The sequence below is a fragment of the Fundulus heteroclitus genome, chromosome 15 (assembly GCF_011125445.2).
Source record: "Fundulus heteroclitus isolate FHET01 chromosome 15, MU-UCD_Fhet_4.1, whole genome shotgun sequence".
In the NCBI taxonomy this organism is placed as follows: domain Eukaryota; kingdom Metazoa; phylum Chordata; class Actinopteri; order Cyprinodontiformes; family Fundulidae; genus Fundulus; species Fundulus heteroclitus.
In genome coordinates this window covers 16,907,038-16,929,321 of record NC_046375.1, presented here as the reverse complement: position 1 = coordinate 16,929,321, position 22,284 = coordinate 16,907,038, and the positions used below count along the sequence as shown (strand labels likewise).

General features: G+C 39.5%; 3 protein-coding genes and 1 pseudogene across 12 annotated transcripts in view; all 4 read right to left on the bottom strand.

Annotated features, from left to right (window-relative positions):
* Positions 1–839: 839 nt before the first annotated feature.
* LOC118566113 (C-C chemokine receptor type 8-like) lies at positions 840–1,930 on the bottom strand. The gene has a single exon (XM_036147166.1). It carries the CDS (start codon positions 1,928–1,930, stop codon positions 1,049–1,051), a length of 882 nt encoding a protein of 293 aa, XP_036003059.1. The 3' UTR covers positions 840–1,048.
* Positions 1,931–6,835: 4,905 nt separating this feature from the next.
* LOC105930526 (C-C chemokine receptor type 8-like) lies at positions 6,836–7,801 on the bottom strand. Its single transcript, XM_036147610.1, has one exon. It carries the CDS (start codon positions 7,790–7,792, stop codon positions 6,836–6,838), a length of 957 nt encoding a protein of 318 aa, XP_036003503.1. The 5' UTR covers positions 7,793–7,801.
* Positions 7,802–16,927: 9,126 nt separating this feature from the next.
* LOC105930514 lies at positions 16,928–17,949 on the bottom strand (annotated as a pseudogene).
* Positions 17,950–20,942: 2,993 nt separating this feature from the next.
* Positions 20,943–22,284, bottom strand: part of snap91b (synaptosome associated protein 91b) — a 40,580-nt gene continuing 39,238 nt past the window's right edge. For all 10 annotated transcript variants that reach the window (XM_036147559.1, XM_036147551.1, XM_036147550.1 and 7 more), the window contains one exon: positions 20,943–22,223. The gene's annotated coding sequence lies outside the window, so the exon portion shown is untranslated. The remainder of the gene's footprint in view (positions 22,224–22,284) is intronic.

Below are 22,284 nucleotides of genomic sequence, written 5' to 3'. Positions count from 1 at the left end.
GGCTGTCTCTGCATGGATGTGTGAAATTCCTTTGCTTACAACCCATTTTGATTTCTCCTCCGGTTACATGTTGTTCCCAATTCAATCAGATTTCTTGCCAATGGCTTGATGGCACAACACTCTCCTTGCCTGGCCTGTCAAATTAGGTGAATAGCCATGTTGTGGGAGGCTTGGAGTTTTGCCACAATCCTTTCTTAGATGATATGTTGAACAGTAAACACTGCTTGGAATCCAAAGATTGGAACATTTCTTTATGAGCTAACCCTGTTTTAAACTCCTGCACATCTTTTCATCCAGGGTGTTCCTTGTACTCCATAATGCTGTTAGTTCACCAATATTGTTAACAAACCATTAAAAAGCCTGTCAAAGTCATCTTTAAGATCCCCACAACCCCAAACTTCTCAATCACAAAGGGAAACAGAAACTGTCAGCATGCAAAAGGCCAAGCATACCAGCACGGGGTACCAGACAGTAATACCTAGTCAGAATCATTATTGCATTTATCAGTTTTTATCTATTACATTTATTTATCTTAAAATGTATTCTTCAAATATTCTGCAGTTGTATTTATCAGTTGTTACTGTTATATATTCAGCATAAGTACAATACTGACTTGAACTTAAGAGGAATGTTACTTTTTACTCATCTAAGGAGCAGAATAACACTATTTGAAATATGTCCACATTGCCAACAAAACAGCATAGTTTACCTACTGCTCTCACTGCAACACACTGTCTCTTTAGTTCTTCTATTTGGTCTACTAGCAGAGACACATGCCATCTCCTGTTACTAGATACATATATCTCAGCAACAATGTTTAATTCCTCCTAACTTTTCTGTGTCTAAAGCAGGAAACAAACATATTCCCACCCATGTAAAACATGTGCATTAGTTTAGTATAAAAAACATCGACAGACAGATAACCCTGTATTATATTTTTACATTTGAAGCAAAACAGAAAAATACCAACATAGAACAAAAACACTGATTTGGAGTACAACGGCACCAAGGTTTAGCAATTTTGCTGACCGCTTGAGTTTGGGGATTTCTAAGACGAAATTACAGTTTGTCTGGAATGAAAGGCATACAAGAGAGGATTCAGGCACCGTATTAAAACTGTAAGTGCTTTAACAATGTCCCATGTGTTTGAACAAAACTTTAACAACCCCTTGCTTTTGACACAAATAGCAATTACACCTAATCCATTTATGACAATAAATGGAGCCCACAGAACAAAATTGCTTACAATGATACTGGTTACCAGTCGAGTTGTCTGTGGATTGTTGAAAAAGGCTCCTTGATTAATTTTCATTTGAAGGCGAAGGTATGCAAATATCACTAGCGATCCGGAAAAAAATCCAAACAGCGTCTCTGTCAGTAGTACAACCACCCATTGTGCCTCAGAGGAATACTGTGGTTGGCAGACGATCCACTGCTGATCTGTTGTCACCTGACGAACTATCAAAGCCGGGATGGACAGGATTCCAGCAACCAGCCAGAGCAGAACCAGTAGCACTATTTTTAGCTCTTGATGCCACCTCTGCTGGTGGACCACTTGTAGGTAACGCTGAATGCCCAACACTGTAACAGTTAAGTGGCTGCCATAAACACTGCAGTATAGAAGATAATTCACAAACTTGCAGGCCACCAAGCCAAACGTCCAATGAAAGAGCGAAGAGTAAATGTGTGGTGGAAGGGTTAGCAGACTGAGCAGGTCAGAAATGGCGAGGTTGAGCATCAGACTCCTGCTCAGACTGGAAATCTTGTGCCATTTAGACTTGAGAAGAATCACAGCAATGTTTCCAGGAACTCCCAGGACAAAGCAGAAGCACAGCACCACCGCAGGAATTAAACCACTGTAATACCAGGAAGGATGTGGTAGATCTCCTGAAAAGGAAAAGTTGACCGCAGTGAAATTATATTGATCCATTCTCTTTGCAACCCTGAGCTGCCAATGCTGGAAGGTGCCAACCGTTCAAGTAAAGTGAGTAGTCACTGAGGAACTATGAAAATGTGACACTGATAAAAAATAGACTGTGTCAGAAACCGCTGTCTTTTATTGGCTCATCACTCCGCATGCTATCATTGTGGTTGATAAAGAAATTGTACTTCTTCATATACTAGAGTTATAAATAACTGAAGCTGACAGGTCCTATGCAGTTAGGATAAGCAAGACAATAAAACATGACTTTATTAATTATATCCTTACCTTTTGTTATCAGAATACATAACCTTTAGTAAATTGTGGGAAACAGAATTTCAAATGGATTCTCATTACTGTTAAACAAGTAAAAAATACATTAATAGAAACGTTCTATGCTCTTGTTTGTTGGCTATCACTGTACAATATAAAATCAACACATTTAGTTTAAAGCAGAGGATGTTACTTTGGTGACAATGGGTTACACAATTGTAGCTACTGTTTACACGCCACGCAAGGTTGACTGTGGAAGTGCTTAAAATTAAGTTGCCATTTCATTCTGACTAAGCAGCGTGCTTTTCTGAGCACCATCTTGACTTCCTTTTCTCGGGTTTGTCAGGATATGAATGTATGTTTCGCATCATGTTGCTAGTTAAAAGGAAATGACACCTCCTTCACGGTGAGAAATTCATTGCACAAATGCAGTTACTGAAATGTGTTATAGTGAGGTAATAGACTATAAACAACATATTTCTTGTTTGTGTTGTTAATCCCCTTAACGCCTGAATTTATATCCAATCACAAATTTTATTTTATTTTTGCTATCAATCAGATGCTAAATTAATCAGTTAAATTGATTATGATATGCACTCTACTACTTTGTCCTCCTCCTGTCTAATATATTATCCATATCACTGCAGTTAATTTTAGGTTCTCTCTACTTTTCTCTTCATATTAGATACATCTAGCCCAGTGTTTGTGCTTAGCTGTGACATCTTGTGACAATTTTGTTATAACTGTAAAAACAAACTCAAAACACATCAACAAAGCTTTGTTTCAAGAACGCGTTCCTTATTATTACTCTGCCTCTGCCTCTGTGTCAGTGCGGTTGACTTTGGGCATTGGAAGAAGTTTCTCAAGGGTAAAGCTGGTTCGGGGCTGGTTTGTGGCAGCTGGTCTGTGAATCCTGGCTGGGATCTCCAGTTGAACATTGGTCTAATGGACTGCGTTCGGCAAGTCGAGCGCCGGGAACTTCCACACGGCCTTCCTGGCGTAGCTGTGTCCTTAGCTTCCAGTGAGGGCCTACACAGGTTGCAGGACTTCAGATCAGCTTTTCTCTTAGCTGGGCCTAAACGCAAGAGACCGCTCAATACCGTCTCAATTCAGCTTTCCTGCAACAGCTGAGAAAGGTTACAGACAACCTGCTTCAATGGCAGTCGGCTGTTTAAGCTCAGATGTTGGAAAAGGGCATGGATGCACTTAGCTTCGATTCTGCCTGCATATGTGGAGGGTCTCTGAACTTCACATCCTACGCAGAGGAAGATAAGAGGCACCCTTTTGCTGCTTAAAGCAGCAGGCAAAAGAGACAGATCGTAACGTGGCCAGGGGGGCTTTATATAGTGGGGAGGGTTTACTGCTGCAGTCCCTTACATTTGTTGTACTGTTAAATAAGCCTCAGAGTCTGATCTTATGTTGTTTTCCTATTGGCTGATTTCACAACACCAATATAAAACAACCGAATGAGCTATGCTGGCACCAATATATGTAGCCTACTCAGTTTTTCACCGTAGAAAGTTTACTCCTGGCTCATTGCTTATATGGTTAGCTATATTTCTCTTCTAAATGACAGCACTACATGAGCTACTGATGCCCTTAACTCTTTTCTTTAACATATAAAGTACTCCTGACCTGTGCTTGTGTTTTTTTGTACGCATGTTCTGTCTTATCACATCCCCAGTTAGTCGCATCAGCTGGGTGCTCACACTGAGCCAGGTTCTGCAAGAGGTCTCTTCCAGTTAAAAGAGAGTTTTCATTGGTTCCACATGTATGTCAGACATGAGATATTACTGCAAAATTCTCAACTCAATGCAATCGGTTGGGTTTATGTAGACATCAAACGTTTTTGCGTGTTGGTATATTTGTATTGTTTTAAAGCCAGGATCAAATTGGAATGTGTACAATTTACTCAGAATCTGTATTGAACTAAATACAGTCAGTAAATTAGAACATGTGTTCTAATGAGGCTCATTTGTTGGAATAAAAGTACTTTTTTAAAATAACCTTTAAGCAGGTATGAAACATACTTTTCCTTAAGCTCATATATTGATAAAAAAAATTCCCTTTATTTGACTGATGCAATAATTCATTTTTATATTTCATGTTTTGTATTAGCTGTAAGCAGATAATCTGTCATGAACCTCAGTTTTGTATTAGACTTTTTTTGGATCGTTCCTTCAGTTATTATTTTTTAATGTTCTATTTATTAGTTCTGTCATGATTTGTCTTTGTGAACCCAGACAGAGCACGCACACACAGAGCTTGTTTCTTTGAAGTTTATTGAAAGTAATGAATTGTGGATGATGATGACCAGAGTTAGCTAACGGACTGGAGATCATGGGTGCAGGAGCAAGCTGACTGGAAGAGACTGGAGAACACAAAGCAGGATCTCGTGACGAATACTTGGAGGTGCTTGGACAGTTTTCAAACCAGAGGTACAGTGAGAGAGTTATTTGAGATGCAGGGCTGCTGTCGAACCAGAGGTGCAGTGTGAGAGGGTTCTTGGAGACGTTCTGACAGACGTAGAGTGAATGGAGACTGATGAGAACAGAACTTAACAGGCGTGGTGTTGGTAGAGACAGAAGACGAGCCGGCAGGGAAGAGAACACTGAGAGAGGTTTATGTAGAGAGGCTGGCAGGTGGAGTGACTGACTGATTAGTGCCTAACAGGTGTGACTGATTGCTGAGGGAGTGGAGGCTGAGTTGTGTGAGAGGAGGAGGTTCTGAAAAAATAACAAGGGAAGACAAGGCCAAAACTGAACCATGAAAAGTTCCTCATATCCTGCTTTTGTTATATTTCTGTTTCCTCTCTGTCAGCCCTGCCATCTTTCCTCCTTCACGTTCTTTGCTGGCACCTGTCACTTTAATTATTGATTCATTGTCTTCACCTGTGCTTCTGATTTCCCCTTTGTCCTTCCCCTCTATTTAAAGCCACATTCCTCCTTTCACTATTTGTCAGATCCTCCGTTGTGACTTATCCCTGTAGCACCGTTGGGTTCACCAGTTTTGGATTTCCTGCTCTGTACTATTATGGACTTTGTTAATTTCATCATTAAATTATCACTTAATCATGCTGCTTCTCGGCTTTGTTCTGCACTCTGACAAAATCAGCATAACGGGAATAAAGGCTTGATCTCTTTAGTGTCATGGTTTTCAAATGTTTGACCCACATGCAGAGCACAGACAGGAGAATGGTTTCAAGAGGTTTATTCGGGTTCAATGGTGGAACAGAGCGCAACAGGGCCAGAGTTAGAACACCGGAAGTACTGGGACCGTGGGAGGCCGGCTAGGATGCACTATCTGCGGAGAGAACAGAGAATTAGTGCGGGGCAGGAGAAGACGGACGATCTACAGTGCGAGCAGGGCGGTCTCTGTCCGAGGGGAATGAGGAAGAGCGGACTCAGCGGGTTCTCCCTGAAGTGGAGCACCCGAGCTAGTGGAGGACGGGGGCTGATGTAACAGGATAACTGGCAGGTGGAGCTTGGGCGGAGTCCGAGCGGCGAGGCTGTGGGAAGCGGGGACCGGCTGACCGCTGAGGGAATCCGGGGATGGTCCGACGGGCAGCTTCGGAGCAGGATCCGAGCAGGGGAGCAGAGACAGGATTTCTTCAGAACGGGATCCAAACAGAGGACCAGAGGCTTGGGTTTGGGTCGTCACAGGACCGAGGGAGAGTTTCGGAACGGGATCCGGAAGCGTGAGACAACCACTCAAGGTTAACACACTGGCGTCTTCCAGCTGTCAGCCCACCGCTTAAATACTCCATCATCACGCTGCCCACTAAGCCGCAACTGTGCGCCATGCCCCCCTGTCAAACTACAGCCACCTGTGGGAGAAAGGGAGAGGAAAAAAAGGCAGGAGGAAGCATGACCAACACTGCCGCTGAGTCCTGACATTTAGTCTGTGTGCAATTATTCTATGCCATATGTTCCACTTAACACACTGTGTTCCACTTATTTCAGTAACTGAGTTACAGAAATAATTAAACTTTTAATAGCATCCTTATTTCATTATTAGCTCTGTATATACATACATTTTAATATAAATTAGAACTGTTTCTTTAGTCAATTGTCTCGAAATGCCTTATGTTGTACATAAAATGAATTGAATTTTTCCGTTGTTAATCTTTTCTCACATATATCAACACAAGATTTATTTAAAATTTCCACCAAAGTTTATTGGCAGGATTCAGAACTAATACATTCTGATTGAGCCTGAGAGAAGAACATAAGTGTGACACCAACAGATTGGTTATAAAAAAAAAAACATGCATTTTAGGCAAATAACAAATATAGAAATGACACAAAAATGCGGTTGTAAGTTCCAGTTTTTAGAACTTGAAAATAAACAGTCAAGACATCAGATAGTGACATATAAGGAAACATTACTTGTAAAGGTTAAAAGGTAAAATTGTCATTGGCAAAGCAAGAGATACTCAAAAATATAGTGACACGGGGATAAAAAAAATATAATGTGAATATACATCATCAAAGACACATTTCTGTCTTAGTCATAAAATTAGCCTCCATGGTTGAAACAATGTAAGAGACACAGAATTAGTACAGGATATGGCATCAGTTCAACTGAAAGGAAACACTTTTTTCTGTGCAATACAAAAAATGACATATTTCACTGTTGTCATCAAATGTCGGCAATCGTAGCAATATCTGGTGTTTGTGGTACTCTCTCCTCCTGCTGCAATGGTTCCTTATTTTTTAAAAAAGAGCAAATTTTGGTTGAAACAAAAGCGTACAATAGGGGATTTAGGGAACTATTTACAAATGTAAGGGACTTGACTGTGCCCCAGATGTCTGTACAAAACTTTAATAGACTCATATGTTTAAGACTTATAGCTAACACACCCAGCACATTAATCACATGAAATGGAGCAAAGAGAATTAAATTGCTTGCAATGATACTAATGACCATTCTGGATGTCTGTGGATTATTAAAAAAGGCTGCCCGGTTAACCTTCTTGTGGAGACAAATGTATGAAAATGTGACAAGAGAAAATGAAACAAGTCCATACAGGTTCTCAATTACCAGCACAGACACCCACTCTGCCTCAGAAGAATAATGAGGTTTGCAACGGATCCATTGGTCCTCAGTTGTCAGCTGTTCGGTCACCACAGCATGGATGCACATTGTAACAGCAGTCAGCCAAAGTGAACCAAGAAGCACACCTTTTCGTACATGATGGCACCTCCATCCACGCACAACAACAAGGTAGCGCTGGATGCTCAATGCAGTCACAGTCAGCTGGCTGCTATAAACTGTACAGTACACAAGGTATGCTAGAACCTTGCAGGCCACAAGGCCGAATGTCCATCCAAAGACTTCATTGTAAATCCACAGTGGAAGGGTGAGCAGACAGATCAGGTCAGAAATAGTCAGATTCAGCATCAAACTTTGGCTCAGATCGGACAGATGCTTCCAATTAGGCTTGAGTATGATTACAGCGATGTTTCCAGGAACTCCGAGTAGAAAACAAAATGAAAAAACCACTGCAGGGACCAGACCTTGTCGGTTCCAAGAGGGTTGAGAGTATCCAGGAGCTGAGAAGGTGGAATTGTACCCAGTAAAATTGATTTTTTCCATATTGAGTCTTGCTGGGGGAAAGAAGCGCTCTGAGTGAGTGGTTCTCTAAATGTCCTGAAGCAAAGAGGGGCCTCAAAGAGGAACTCCTGTGCTGATGCAAATGAAGAGAGAATATTTCCCTACATTACTTTTCTACCATATACAACATTATTTTACATGCAAACCTGCATTGATTTATTTCCGTGCCATGTTTCCTATGTATTCTATACATTGAACAAAACAACTGAACATTACATAAGTTAGTGACATGCGGCAAACTTCATGACTAGAGGCCCTGATGCCTTTTGCATTGGATCAACCAATATAAGAACCCAAGGTAGACGCTTACTGTATATTTTCATTTTGACATTAATAGAAATGTTTAAAAGTTCCAAAACCTTTTAATTACACTTTAATCAAATCAGTAGTGATCAACAGTATGATAGCAAGAGAAACAAAATAATATTTATTAATTGGTCAAATTTGATCTTAAAATGTCTATTTTTGTTGGATGGGATGTGTTAACCGTGTTTTTGTCATTGCTTACATATAATTTTAAAATTCTGGCTAGCTGCTTCAAACAAATGTCAAAAAAGAGAATCATGCTGGATTGAACCCATGTTTTCAATACAGAGAATAAAAATGAAGATTAAAAAATTAAAATGAAAGGCATGGAAAGCAAAAGATGCACATCATTTAGTTAGTAGCACAGCCAGTCGTTTGAGTGTAGCACTCCGGTAGAAAAAAGTGGGTAACCTTTCTACCACTTGTTTGAAACAGATCTTTCAAATCCAGAGATGGCCACCCTCTCTCTAATACCTCCTATTTAGACTAAAAATCCAGTTTAGAAACATCCTTTAGTTTAGAGAAGTAATCATTTATTTTGTTTAAACAGATTTAGGTGTATCGTTAGACCTATGCTTTGAAAAAGAGCATGCAGTGACGTTCAACTGTTACCTTACCTCAACTGTCATAGTGCTTAGCACTGCCTCTGTTAGTAGAGCACAGCACTTTTGGCCTCATCCTGTATATTTTAACTGCACACATTTGGCAAATTAGAAAGACTAAGTATATAAATGGCTGTGTTTTTTTTTTAGATGTAATAAACTTGTTATATTGGGGAACTTTGTCCAACCCAATTATAAAGAAACCACAGATATTTTCAAATACCCTGGATCAAGTCTGAAAATACTGTTTGCCTTTGAAAGGAAAAACCTGGTTTAGCAGTTTGCCAGTGTAATTCCCAAATGTGGCTATTCATATGTTTTACATTCCAATATCACTGCTACCATTTTTACTGTAAAGTTTTATGTCGAGGGTGCACATTTGTGCAGTAGGTAGTACTGTTGCCTTGCAGCAAGAAGGTCCTGAGTTGAAATCCCATGCAGGGTCCTGTCTGCATGTTCTCCCAGTGCTTTTGTGGGTTCACTCTGAGGCTTCCTGCCACAATCCAAAAACATGACTGTTAGGTTATTTGGTCTCTCCAAATTTCTCTTGTGTGAGCATGGTTGTTTGTCTTGTATGTCTCTGTGTTGCCCTGTCCATGATGTACCCTGCCTATCGTCCAATGGCCACTGATGGGCATCAGCCATCCTGCAACCATGCATGGCTAAGCGGGTATAGACAATGGAGGCACATTTCTTTATTTTGATGTAATTCTTTAAAGGCCCTAGTCCTTTTCAAATTTCAATGCTCACTCTGGTTGCATACAAAGGTTTTCCAATTAAATTATTGCACCAAGGGGACTGATTTTATTTATTTCTGTGTTTTACACTCAGTTTTTGCTTTATTTGTTAGTAATTAAAGCACTATTATGTATATTTACCATAACAAGACCCTGTGACCAGAAGTGCAATATTGGGCATACATACAATGAGTAAACAAGGAGAAGCAATGGAGCAGAGCGAGTCAGCAACGTCACTCAAAGGTGCGAAAAGATAGTGTAAGTAATCCCAACTCTGCAGATTGAGTCGGTCTTCAAACATGGCAAGCTCTCACTTTACTGCACGGAAATGCAGGACAGACTACTGGCTCTTAGGATCAATAGTCACCATCTTGTTTCCTGATAGTACTGCCAGCAGATAGCACAACATTGTTTATGTCTGCTGAACTTGCCTGGTACAAAGTTGTGTTCAGGGTTAAAAAGATTAATGGAACTATAATCGATCCTGCACAAATTCAAACTGTGAGTGAGGACAACAGTTTAACGGTAATCCCTACCACACATTTTTCCCCAATAAGAAACCCTCAACATCCACGAGACTAAACACGTGCCTCATGCTGGTGCAAAATCGGCCTGAGGAAACAAGGCTTCATCGAGGGACTTTTTTTAATTTTCTTTGACATAAACGGTTATGTCTCGGATAAATGATATTTTCCTATGTGAATGGTCAACACTTACATGCATGTCATGCTGTTCTGTTTACATACACTGCCGTGTATGCAGTGCTTTGCTGCTTATTCCTACAAAAAGAAAAAAGACTGAACACTCTCGATTGCACAATCAGTTAGTCAATTGGTATTATGAGATTACAACTTTTAACTATGAAAATAAATTCAGGTATAATTCCGTGAAGTAAACACTATCAGGATGAGCGCTTAGCATTGTTTTATTTGAAGATCAATATGTTTTTGTGTGTCTTTTCTATGGTCAAAATATTCTTCTAGGCCTCTTAATACAATGCCTAACCTTTATGCTATGTTTTATGACAGATTTTGTTTTATAAATCGTTTACTTTTCGGTTCATTCGAGTTGTGGTGTGCAAATAAACTTACCACTACCTTCCCTGTAAAAATGCCCACAAATTTAATTTCCATAAGATTTCCATGAAAAGCACAACCCTTCTTTGGAAATGAGCTAATTTTCCATGTAAGATATTCATATTACACACAGTACAGAAACCTTTACCTGTTTCCAAAGAAACAGCAGCAAAGGGAGCTAAACAAAAAAATAAGCTCATACATTACAGTCCCACGATTTAAATTTGAAGTCCTGTGCCTGTATTCACAAATAAATTTAAAACTAAAAGTAGCTTTTAGAGATGTAATTCTAGGAACAATCTTAGAATTTCCAGAATTCTAAGATTTTTCTTAGAATTTTACATCGGTAAGAAAAAAGCTATTTACAAATAAACCCTAGGCCTTATGACAGCTCCTTAAGTGAAGAAAGAAAAAAGTTAGGAGTAGTCAGGAAGGACTTTAAGTGAGCAAAGACTGTTAAGCATGGAAGATGGTGGAAAAAGAGAGTGCTATTTGGCTGATCCATCATCTAAACAGTGGAGGAAATGAGCACATCAACTTAATTAACAATCATACACTTAGATAAGATAAACTTTTTAATTCACATCGAGGTAAATTAATTAGTTTCAGCGATGGGTTAAGGGTACGGCTCTTGTAACATAATTGTATTGAAGATAAATAAATAATAGAAAAAGTGTAATGTAAATCAAAATGCAGATATTGATCTGTGTGTAGGCTTCTGGCAACCCTCAGTTTTGAGAATCCCATCTTCCTCAATGTGTACTGTACCGTCCAGAAAAGGCAACATGTTGTTCTTGGGATCGTTGCTTGTAAACTTGGTGTTAATGTCCACTTAGTTGATGTGGTTGCTGAATGCCTTAACTTCTTTGGTTTGGATTTTGACCCATGTGTCATCCACATATCTAAACCAGTGAGTTGGTGGTGTTCCCTTGTAAGCACTGAGTGCCCTGCTCTTCACCTCCATGTACAAATTGGCCACACCGTGACCATGGCACATTCATGTTTCTGTCGGTAAAAGCTGCCTCTGTACTTGAAATATGTGGCTGAGAGACAGAGGTCCAACACAAACCTGGTTTGGTGTTAAATTGGTTCTGTCTTTTAGTGATGCATCGTGTTCCAGCTCAGTCCTGATGGTGTTCACTGCCTCTGATGTAAGAATGCAGGTGAAAAGAGAGGGGGACATCAAAGGAAACAATGGATTCCCCTGGTGCCGGTCTCAGGTGTCGGACTTTAGAAATAAATTCTGTGGAGTTTTGTATGTGGTGTGGAGGGTTTCCAGCCAACAGAGCCAAAGTTGTTGCAAGATGTTTTGCAGTGTTGTATGTGACCGAGTTAATGCTGCTGACAATGGGTCTGAGAGGCATTCCATCTTTGTGTATTTATGGAAGTCCACATGTGTATGGCCTCTTCTGCATACAGCTGATAGTAGACAAAGTGATTGGTAGCTTTCTATTTTTCCAGTGTTTGTAGAGAGTCTGTTATTTTATTTTTCTAGTTATTGATTGGGTTCCTTTTCGGGGTCTTGTATGTGCTTACATTGTTACTGTCCATCAGTAGATGCATTATTTTGTCATGGTAATCATTTGTGTTGAGTACCACTGTGCATCTGCCTTTGTCTGCTGTCTCTACTGAAGGTTGTAAAAGCCATTCTTTCTGTTGCAATGATGTTTGAGGTGAGTATTTTTGTACTAGAGAGTGCTGCTGTTGTAACCTTTATCCTAAGTTCTTCCGCTTCTGCCTCTGCAATGTTCTTATTTCTTGTGACTGATTCAGTGACAGTGATAAGATCAGAAGTTGCTTAGAAACATTCAAAACATTCATCTCTGTATGGGTGAGATGTCTCAGAAAGATCAAGTCTCCCTCACTTTACCTCCTCTTGTATTGACACAATACAAAGAAATTATGTCATGGAGATAATTAAAATGAATCCCAGATTGGCCTGTTGCATGCATAAATCCAGTACCACTTCATAACAGCATAGGGACCCAGAGAACACACTCCACTTAACAACGTGACTGCATCTGAAAAGGTCTAATTTGTGAAGACTCTTTAGCCAAAGCGAACGCGCATCAGTGTTCGGCATGATAAGTGCTGTCTAAATAGTGCAGTCAGTAAGACTGCACTATGATCTATCTTGTGAATTGGTGCTATAGAAAAAAAATTAATTGAATTTCCTGTAACCGTGCCAGCAAGCTGAAATCGTGCTGCATGTGTGTGAATGGAAATATTACAGCTTGGGTTCTAAGTTCACCTCTGACCTATCTCCTCCAAAACAATTATATTTACTTGCTATACTGTTTTACAATGATAAGAATTTTATACTTAACTTTAACTACTATTCACTATTCATAAAACTATTCCTTTTCCTAAACAATTTTGTTCACTTCCTTATTTAATAAATATATCACACCCTCCTACTATCTCTTTTTATCTATCAATTGTAGTTTATTTTCTAATCTATCAATCTATTCCTTAATCTATTGTCATGGTGCAGCCTTGCCTGCTGCACCATGGATATTTCATGGCACTCTCCACCTTCCATACAGCTCCTGATTCCGTGCTCAGTAATCATCTACACCTGTCAGTCACTAATCAGCCAGTACTCAGCACACCTGTCAGCCTCCCTATTTAAGCTCCCTGCATTCAGTCCTCCCCTGTTGGTTCGTTCTGTTGGTTTCTGTTTACTCTTGTGGACTTTGCTCTTTGCTGCTCACCTCACCTTGTTCTCATCCAGCCTGAGTTCTCTGCCTGTCTGCTGTGACTCTGGTCCTGCTCTCACTCCAGTCGTGCAAGTATTCATCCAGTTGTGCTGCTGATCAAGCCTGGTTCCCAAGTCTCCATTCTGCTGTGCTGTTGATCAAGTTCCGGTTCTCAAGTCTCCATGCTGCTGTGCTGCTGGTCCAGCTGTCTTCATGCTCCGGCTCCGTCCTGCTCACCAGCTCCAGCCATTCACAGCTCCAGCCTGGTCTGAACTCTGGTCATCTTCCTCCACAATTCATCATCTTCAATAAACTCTCTTTTTAACTGTACTCTGTGTGTGGTTACGTTCGGATTCATCTAAAAACATGACATCTATATCCATTACCTACTAAACATTTTTTAATCTTTAATACGTTCCTGCCCTTTCATCTGTCTCCAAATTCTTAATCTTTTCCCAATTGAATTCTTTAAGTCCCAAAAACTTTTTAGCTCATCTTGCAATAATTCTTACCTTCTTGGTCTTATGCTTGGCTTGATTTGTGCAGTTGATGACATAGGCTATGTATAAAATGAGTTTCTTCAGTGTTTGAGTGAAGTTTTCTTCTGTTTCCACATTACTTCGTTTTGGAACTTCATTCTCTGCCAGATTTATTTCTCTTGTCCTTTGTCTTTGAACTCTCTTCACTGCTTCTGTGTAGCTTATGTTTTTGGTTGTTTTAATTTGTATTTCCAGTGCTTTTTTCCTCACTTCACATCCTCCATAGTTAACTCTAACAGTTGCAAAACCTTTCATCTGCTTCTTCCTTGCACTCCTCGATTCTGTGTTCTTCACCGCATTTTCAGCACCTTTACTTTCCTCTGCAAACAGCTGCCACGTGTCCATAGCGCTGACACATATAGCATCTGAGTGGAGGTGGAATGAAAGGCCTGACTGGGAAGCTCATGTATACAATTTTAACTCTTTCTGACAAACTGGCTCTGAAACTCTATAAGAGGTGTCATGCTTGGCACTCTTTTCCTTGTATGTATGTATTTATAGAATCTCTGTATATTATTAACCTGCCCTCCATCCATGTTTATTTTTAATCTATCTAGGTCCTCATTAGTTGGTATTCCTGTGATCAATCCTTTAACTGTTTTGTTATCTCCTATGACTTTTCTCTCTATCACCTCTTTTTTTCCCTATGTGTCCAACATGTAATGTCTTTTGTTTTTGCTCCTCAGTTTTGCAAATCATCAAGTTTCCATCTCTCAACACTTACTCCATTTCAATCATAATGGGGCTCATGTGACCCTGTTTTCCTCATTTCTAAATCTAAGTATTATTTTGAACTCTTCTCTCACAACTTTCCTATGAATACCATTTCCTCATCCAAATTGTTGTCCTCTAATTCCTGTTTACTTCCTTGACTGTCAAATCAACTCCTATCCTCCTTTTTTTCCTCCTCCTCGACTTCTACCTCTTCCTTTCCAATTCAAAACTTTTGTCAATTGTTCCTCTTCCTCATCTACCCGAATAACCATTCTGTGCTATTCACATACCCAAGGCAAGGATTTTGCACAAGTTGTTGCTTTCTGTGAAATTTATGGATGAACTCTGCACGGCCTCTCAGCTGTCCCATCTCCTCTTCTCAGATGTCACATCTCTGTCTCAATCCAGTAGCAGATGTGCTCCCCAGGGCTGTAACTGACTGGAAGCCACCCTTTTAACACCAGCCTGGTGGGTATAATGAGACAGCCATGCCATCCATCTGCTTCCTGAAAGAAAACAAAACAAAACAAAACAAAACAAAACAGAGACACCTAGTGGAATGGAAGGGGTCATTACAAACTAAATACACCTTGAATTAAATAATACTGTATATCCTTCAGTGATGTTGTCATAGGTGTTGGTTGTTTGTGCCTATGATACATTTTCCATTTGTTCTGTGGTTCTTTTTCTCTCTTTGCAAGTGTAGAAGCAGACTCTGAGGATGATATATTGTATTGTTGTTTTGCTCTACTCTATTTTTGTAATCTTATCTCCCTTTTTTGTGCCGCCTTTCTCTCTTCCTTTTTTCTTTCCATTTCTGTGTCCACTGAATTTAAAATACATATCAGGTGGGGCACTATAGCAAAAGCAGTAATGCACCACTTGTGAAAGCAAATCTGTTGGACTCTCTTTGGCATGAAGACACAATTCTAAGGACTCAGGAAGGGGGATTTTTGGTTTCAGCAGACAGACACTTGACAATCTAAAAACACAAAGCAAATCTTATTTTTGTGAGACATCTGCAAATGATCACAGAGCCGTTTACTTTCTGAGAATGGGTTTTTGAAGGATCAATCGAGTTTAAACAGACGTAATTATCCTTTAGCCAAACATCCTCGATCTGTTCAAACAACCCTGTGCCAATGAGTTAAATCTTTAGTTTTAACCCACTAACTGAACAATAATGTAACGACCATCTTCTTTTTCTCTGCTAACAAAAATAAAACATCTCTATTTTCATGTGTAGATGGTTGGAAATGAGACGGAGCGGATTGGACTCGCTCCCCCTACTTCATGTGCGCTCCCAACACATGGGACACATCTTCTGAAGGGGATAACTCAGAGAACCAGTGTGGTTAATTCATGGAGCTGATTAACATTAGGTGGAATGTTTAGCTTTGAACACTGCTTAGCTGGTATATGATTTTGTTTAAGCTTTTGTGGTTAATTTGGCTAAATTGGAACATTTTGTCCACATCAGTTCTAGTTGAAGACAGCTTTGGTACTGAACTTGATATGGATGTTCAGACTGCTCCTGTAATCTTTTGTATTTTGTTAGTAAATAAGTTAACAATTACTTATGCAGAAGTTAGTTATTAGCAAATTACATATTTTAACAAATAAGACATTGAATAAAAAGCATTTCTCTTAACCAGAACTAATAAATTCAGGCATAGCTGCTTTATTGAAAACACAACATTTAATATTAGAGGCCAATAAAAACATAAGTTTAATGTCTGCTTAAAGGTTGTTATTTTCTAAAGATACCAACAAACGAAAGTCGTCGGAACACATTCTTATTTATTAAATATGACTGTAGATGAAGTAACAATTTCACGGTCAGTTTCAGTTCTGAGAAAAATAAAACAAAGACAAGGAATTTGACATTAATGAGGAAGAAACAACAAAAAAAGAGTATGTGATGAAGACCTGTAAAGGCCATAATGCATAACTGTCAAAACTTACATTCAGGCACTAGGACAACAGAGCAGGGAGCACAGAACTGGGTAGATTGACATGGAGAAACTGGCATTGTAATGGGTCTGAGAATAAGGCAGATAAATGGAACGAACCAGCTGAGAACAATAAAAATTCACAAGCCTTAATATTGATGCAGGGTTAAAAGATGACATAGATTGCAGGTGTGAATAACCTGACACAGAATAAAAGCAGAGAGGTCGAAGACGGAGTCTAATAAACCTGAAAGAAGCTGAACAGCGATTTAATGAAACAATTAACCAAGAAAAGATAAATAGAGACCTTAGAGAAATAAATCCAAATATAAAAAGATCAAAACACAAGAATAAACTAAAACAAAACTAAACACAAAGAAATAATTGATAAGACAACACTTTTCAAACAAAGAAAAAGTAACTGAGTAAGATGAGATTTAAAAAATATAATAAACAATGAGGATATGCTGAAAACATAAACACGAGAGAAAATAAAATCCAAATGCCTGTAGATTGTGTCATCAAATTTTTATGGGTTGTCATTGTGAAGGCTCTGCAGTTATACCTATACCAGTTTTTTGACAAATTCCTAAGTTTGGTCCCTTTTTTGGCAGACAACACACATTTTATGAGAGGCAAATGCATATAGGATCGGATTGAGACAACTGTTTACAAATGTAAGTGAAATGACAAAGTCCCATTGGTCTGTACAAAACTTCAACAGGTCTGCATTCTTGAGACGTATAGCTGCCACACCCAGCACGTTTACTGTATGATATGGAATCCACAGGATGAAGAAGCTCACAATGATGCTGGTCACAAGTTGGGTTGTCCGTGGATGGTTGAAGAAAGCTGCCCGGTTAATCTTCCTGTGTAAGCGAATATATGCAAAAACCACAAGAGAAAAGGAAACTAATCCAAACAGGTTTTCCACTAGCAACAAAACGACCCACTGTGTTTCAGAGTTAAACTGAGATTGGCAACGTGTTGACTGCTGGTAAGTTTTTAGCTGCTGAACCACCAAAACCGGAATGGAAAGGATGATAGCCACAAGCCAGAGCAGGACCAGCAGCACTCTTCTTCGCACCTTTTTGCACCTCTGACGGTGCACCACCACCAGGTAGCGTTGAATGCTTAACGCGGTTATAGTCGCCAGGCTCTCATAAATGCTGCAGTACATAAGGTACGCAAGAAGCTTACATGCCACCAGTTTGAATATCCATCCATCCATAGAGAACATTGTAGATCCATACCGGAAGAGTCAGCAGACATAGCAGGTCAGACACGGCCAGATTTAACATCAAACTCTGGCTCACACTGGACAGATTCTGCCAGTTAGGCTTGAGAAGAATCACTGCAATGTTTCCCGGAACTCCAAGAAGAAAACAGAAGGTGTACACCAGTACAGGGGCCAGACCGACTGATTTCCACGGAGGAATGGTTGGCAGTCCTACAGAAGAGGAGTTTGTGTTGACCAAAGTGAAATTGAATTGCTCCATGAAGTCTCTTGCTGGAAAGGCACTTGGCAACTGATGGCAATACATATGCTGTCAGGGAAGCAAAGTGAGTCATCAACGAGAAACTCAAAAACACACACCATGTTTGGAAGCAAATGCAAACAAGCAGAGACCCTGAGGACACATCATTGCTCTATTATTAGCTGAAACATTTTGCATAGCATATTTCTCTAATGGCATGGAGTTATAACAATATTTATTTTATCTATAAAGTCAATTTATGGTTAAGGAAAGACTTACTGTTGAGCCTAATAGCCAGATATGTAGCTTCTGTTGGAACAGTTAAACTTAGACAGACTAAGTAATCCTCATTCAGCTGCACATTCACAATGTATTATTTGTAGTATATTTGAGCACAATTTCATTCCAAGGCTCCGATTAAAAACAGTGGACAAAAGAGAAACATTATAAATACAAGTATTAGTCATTTCCCAGATTTGTAGCAGCAAAGCAAAAAAGGAATTTTATCTGTACAGAAAAGTTTTGTGTAAGACAATATGAATATTACAAATATATGTAGCAGCAGGATATATCTCAATCTCTGCAACACTAAATGACAGAAGAAGTTCCCTCTGTAACATAACAATAAATATTTTCCTTCAGTAACTTGTTTTATTTTTTGCTTGATTTTAGAATTAAGCAAAAGTGGCTTGCAAAAGTATTCACAACCCTTGAACATTTCCACATTTTGTCACATTACAACCACAAACATAAATATATTTTATCTGAATCTTATAGTAGTACACAATTGTGACATTTTAAAGTGTTAGAATGGCCCAGTCAAAGTCCAGACCTAAATCCAATTGAGAAAATGTGGCATGATCTGAAAACTGCTGTTTAAAAACATCTAATCTGACTGTGCTTGAGCTGATTTGCAAAGAAGAATGGGCAAAAAAATCAGTCACTAGATGTGCAAAGCTGGTAGAGACATACCTAAAAGACTGATAATTCCCAGTTCTGAAACACAAACTGACTCATGGTTTTTGAATGTGCAGCCATTCACTAAATGAGAATATGCATTCTCATGACACTCATTTGTCAGCTTGAAAGTCATGGTTTTTAAGTGTTTGGCCCACATGCAGACACAGACAGAAGCAGGGACAGTTAAAGATGTTTATTAAAGGCTCAACAAAGGGGACAGCACACACTGTGTGCAACAGATGAGGTCTGAACGTCAGAGCTGGAACTACTGAGGGAAGAAGAGGATATGTTTACAGAGGATCGAACCAGGGGGAAAATGTTCCAGAAGTGGCGCCGCTTACCATTTGGATGGGGAGACCTGTCCAGGGGGGATGAGTGAAAAAGGAACTCAGTGACAGTAACTCTCTGATGGAAGGTAGTGGCTGAGTGACAGAAGGGCTGGCAGATGTAATGCAGGCGGGGGGCCCGAACAGCACCAATGCGGTGGCAGACAGGAGGAGCAGCTGGAAGAACCAGAGTGTGACTGATGAACTAGGTGAATCCAGGAAGGGGGTTCTCACGCCCGGCTTGGTACCACCATGGGAGTGTAAGTGGAGATGCCAGAGCTAAATCTGAGCGACAGGGATTCGGACAACTGGTCCTCAGAGTACAGAGCCAACACAGGTGAGTGAATCCAAAACACGACAAAACTGGAGAAGACAGGAGGCAGGATTAGTCCAAAAACTGGGTTTCCATAAACTCACAGGTACGAAACTCGGGAGACAGATCTAGGGCCTTGGCATACCACGACGGGGTAACACTCTGGCGTATTCCAGCTGTCTGTGCACTCCTTTTAAGCCAGAGACGAGGTTTCCTCGATGAGCCGCAGGTGCGGGCCACGCCCACCCATCAACTGCAGCCACTTGTGAAGTAGAGTTAGTAGAAAATAGCAAATACATTTTAGCATATTATTCTAATTTATACAATTTGACTATACAAAAACGGATTGTTTATTGGGAAAGGAAAATAATGCACATCCGATTAATAGTGTAATGCTAAAGACAGAGGACCTGAATATTCAGCTGAAAACAGGGAGTGTATCAAAAGTTTATTAAAATAAATCTTCTGGTGGGAGACAGGAAATCTTTAATCTCAGCGCTTGGGAAAATAAGTCTTGAGAGGGTTCCGTTAGACAGTCAAGGGTCATACACATAAATGCAGAATCGAACAGACAAATCCAAAGGTTAGGCAAGAGGTGTGAGTCGTGGGGCATATACTTGGTCTTGGTCCAGAAATCAGAAGTCGATGAGGTGTCAGACAAGGGCAAGGCAAAGCAGGGGAATCCAAAACACGAGAACTTGATCATAAACAGGCATGGCAGGTAAAGAATGCTGGACATATACTCACACAATGGCTTTCAAATAATCTGGTGCCTGTTGACTGAGAAGCTTCAGTATATAAAGACAGTAGAGCAGGTAAATCCACTTGAGCTGATTTCCTTGCTGCAGGAGAGTCATGATCTTCTCAGTCAGCCACGCAAGAATCATAACAAACAGATTGTTTAATTAGTAGTGAAAGAGGTTAAACGGATTTACCTAACTAATGTTATGGTAGGATATGATCAAAGTGTTAATCTACACAACCAGAATCTAGGCTTTTAGCATTTGTTCTTTGAATAGTAACATCAATCCGTTTTTTCATATTATGTAATACGTTTACTGCTTTAGATGCAGCCTTGAAAGAAATTAAAGAAAATTCTGGCAAAGCACAAAAATTTGGGTTTTCTTGAACAAAAATATGATTGTTTTCTTCTGGGGATTTTGTGTAAGATCTTTGGGAAATTTAGGATTGTCTCTTCCAATAGCATATTTGTTGTTATTGGAAAACGACTCTTGTACAATGTTAAAAACAAAGGAATAAGTGACTAACAACAAAGGATTTTTTTGGAAGTGTTATTTATCTTTTATTGCATCTAATTTGGACTCACATGCAGGTAGGGAGATTGGAAGATGCCATTCATCATAACAAAAAAACAAGAAGAATGAACAAACAGCCTTCATATAACAAAGAAACATTACTTATCCACAATCTTTTTAATGTGTCATACTTGTCTTTTATTTTTCTTCCAACAGTTAATACCACTTAATGCCACAATGGATTAAAATACAGTCACCTTTTTTTAAAGTAAGTAACACAGAGAAACATCCAGTGAACACAACTGTTTTACAGTATGCCTGTAGGACCCAGAGGCTGCACGTGAGCAGACGCACCGATTACTGCTGCATCAGAAATGACCCAAAAAGAGCTAAGACCCCATTACAATCCCACTGTGTCTTTCACTTGTGTTAAGCCCAAGACAAAGAAATAAGGTCACCGAGATTATTAAAATGCATCCCAGATTGGCCTGTTGCATGCTTTAATGCAGATTCACTTCATACCAACAAGGGGCGCCACAGAACACACTCTATTCAAAACCATCTCTTTTTACAGAGAAGTATGAACAAAGAAACTGGGGAAATTTACGCAAACTTGCTCTTTTTCTTTAATTTAAAGTAACTAAATAAATATATATATTTATATATACTTTTTAACAATAAAGATCACTGAAAATATGTAAATTCTGTCATTTAAAGTAGTCTAAAATGCATATGTCAATTTGAACAGTTCATGATTTTTTGCATGTTTCATACAAGGTCAAAACAAAGGAAACAAAGTAAAACAGAGGGCTGATGTGTTCAATTATAAGTCCGGAAGAACAGTGCACGTTGAGTTATGGTGCTTTTGTCTTGTATTTTTTTTTTTTTTCAAAAGCATGGGGTTGAAAGATGGGTGGATGAATCCCCAAGCTAATGTGGGCATAAGCAAGTTAATAATGACATAGAACAATGCTCAGTACTCATTTGGACATCAGGGGCAGAGAAGAGAGACAGAGGAGCTGGAGTGTGAAGCTACACTGAACACAGTCCACATTTAACTTTGAACACAGTCCTTCTCTGGGTGGTGCAAAAAGAAACCAACATATTTCCACCATTCCAAGTCAGCTGATATGCTGAATGAGTCTAAATACACATTTATTGATTTTTTTGGGGTCATTTATTTTTTCATAGTATATTAAGTAAAGGTTAACATTGAAATACACACACTCACACACATTGAAACATAACTGGTTTTCTGTATCTAGGGTTCATATTCACAGTTGTGCTACAACATTAGATAAGGAGGGCAGGTTTGTTACAAGTCAAGGCTGGTGGAAGGTTAGAGGGTAAAGACTGAAGAGATGATGGCTGGCTGGCTGAAGAAGAGGCGTGGAGTGGGGCAGGGGTGGGGGGGCAGACATCCATATCCACAGAGTTCCAGACACAATGACAAACCTACAGTGGGGGTAGAAAAAAATGAAATAAGGATTGTAACGTGACAGAATCACAAAGAAGA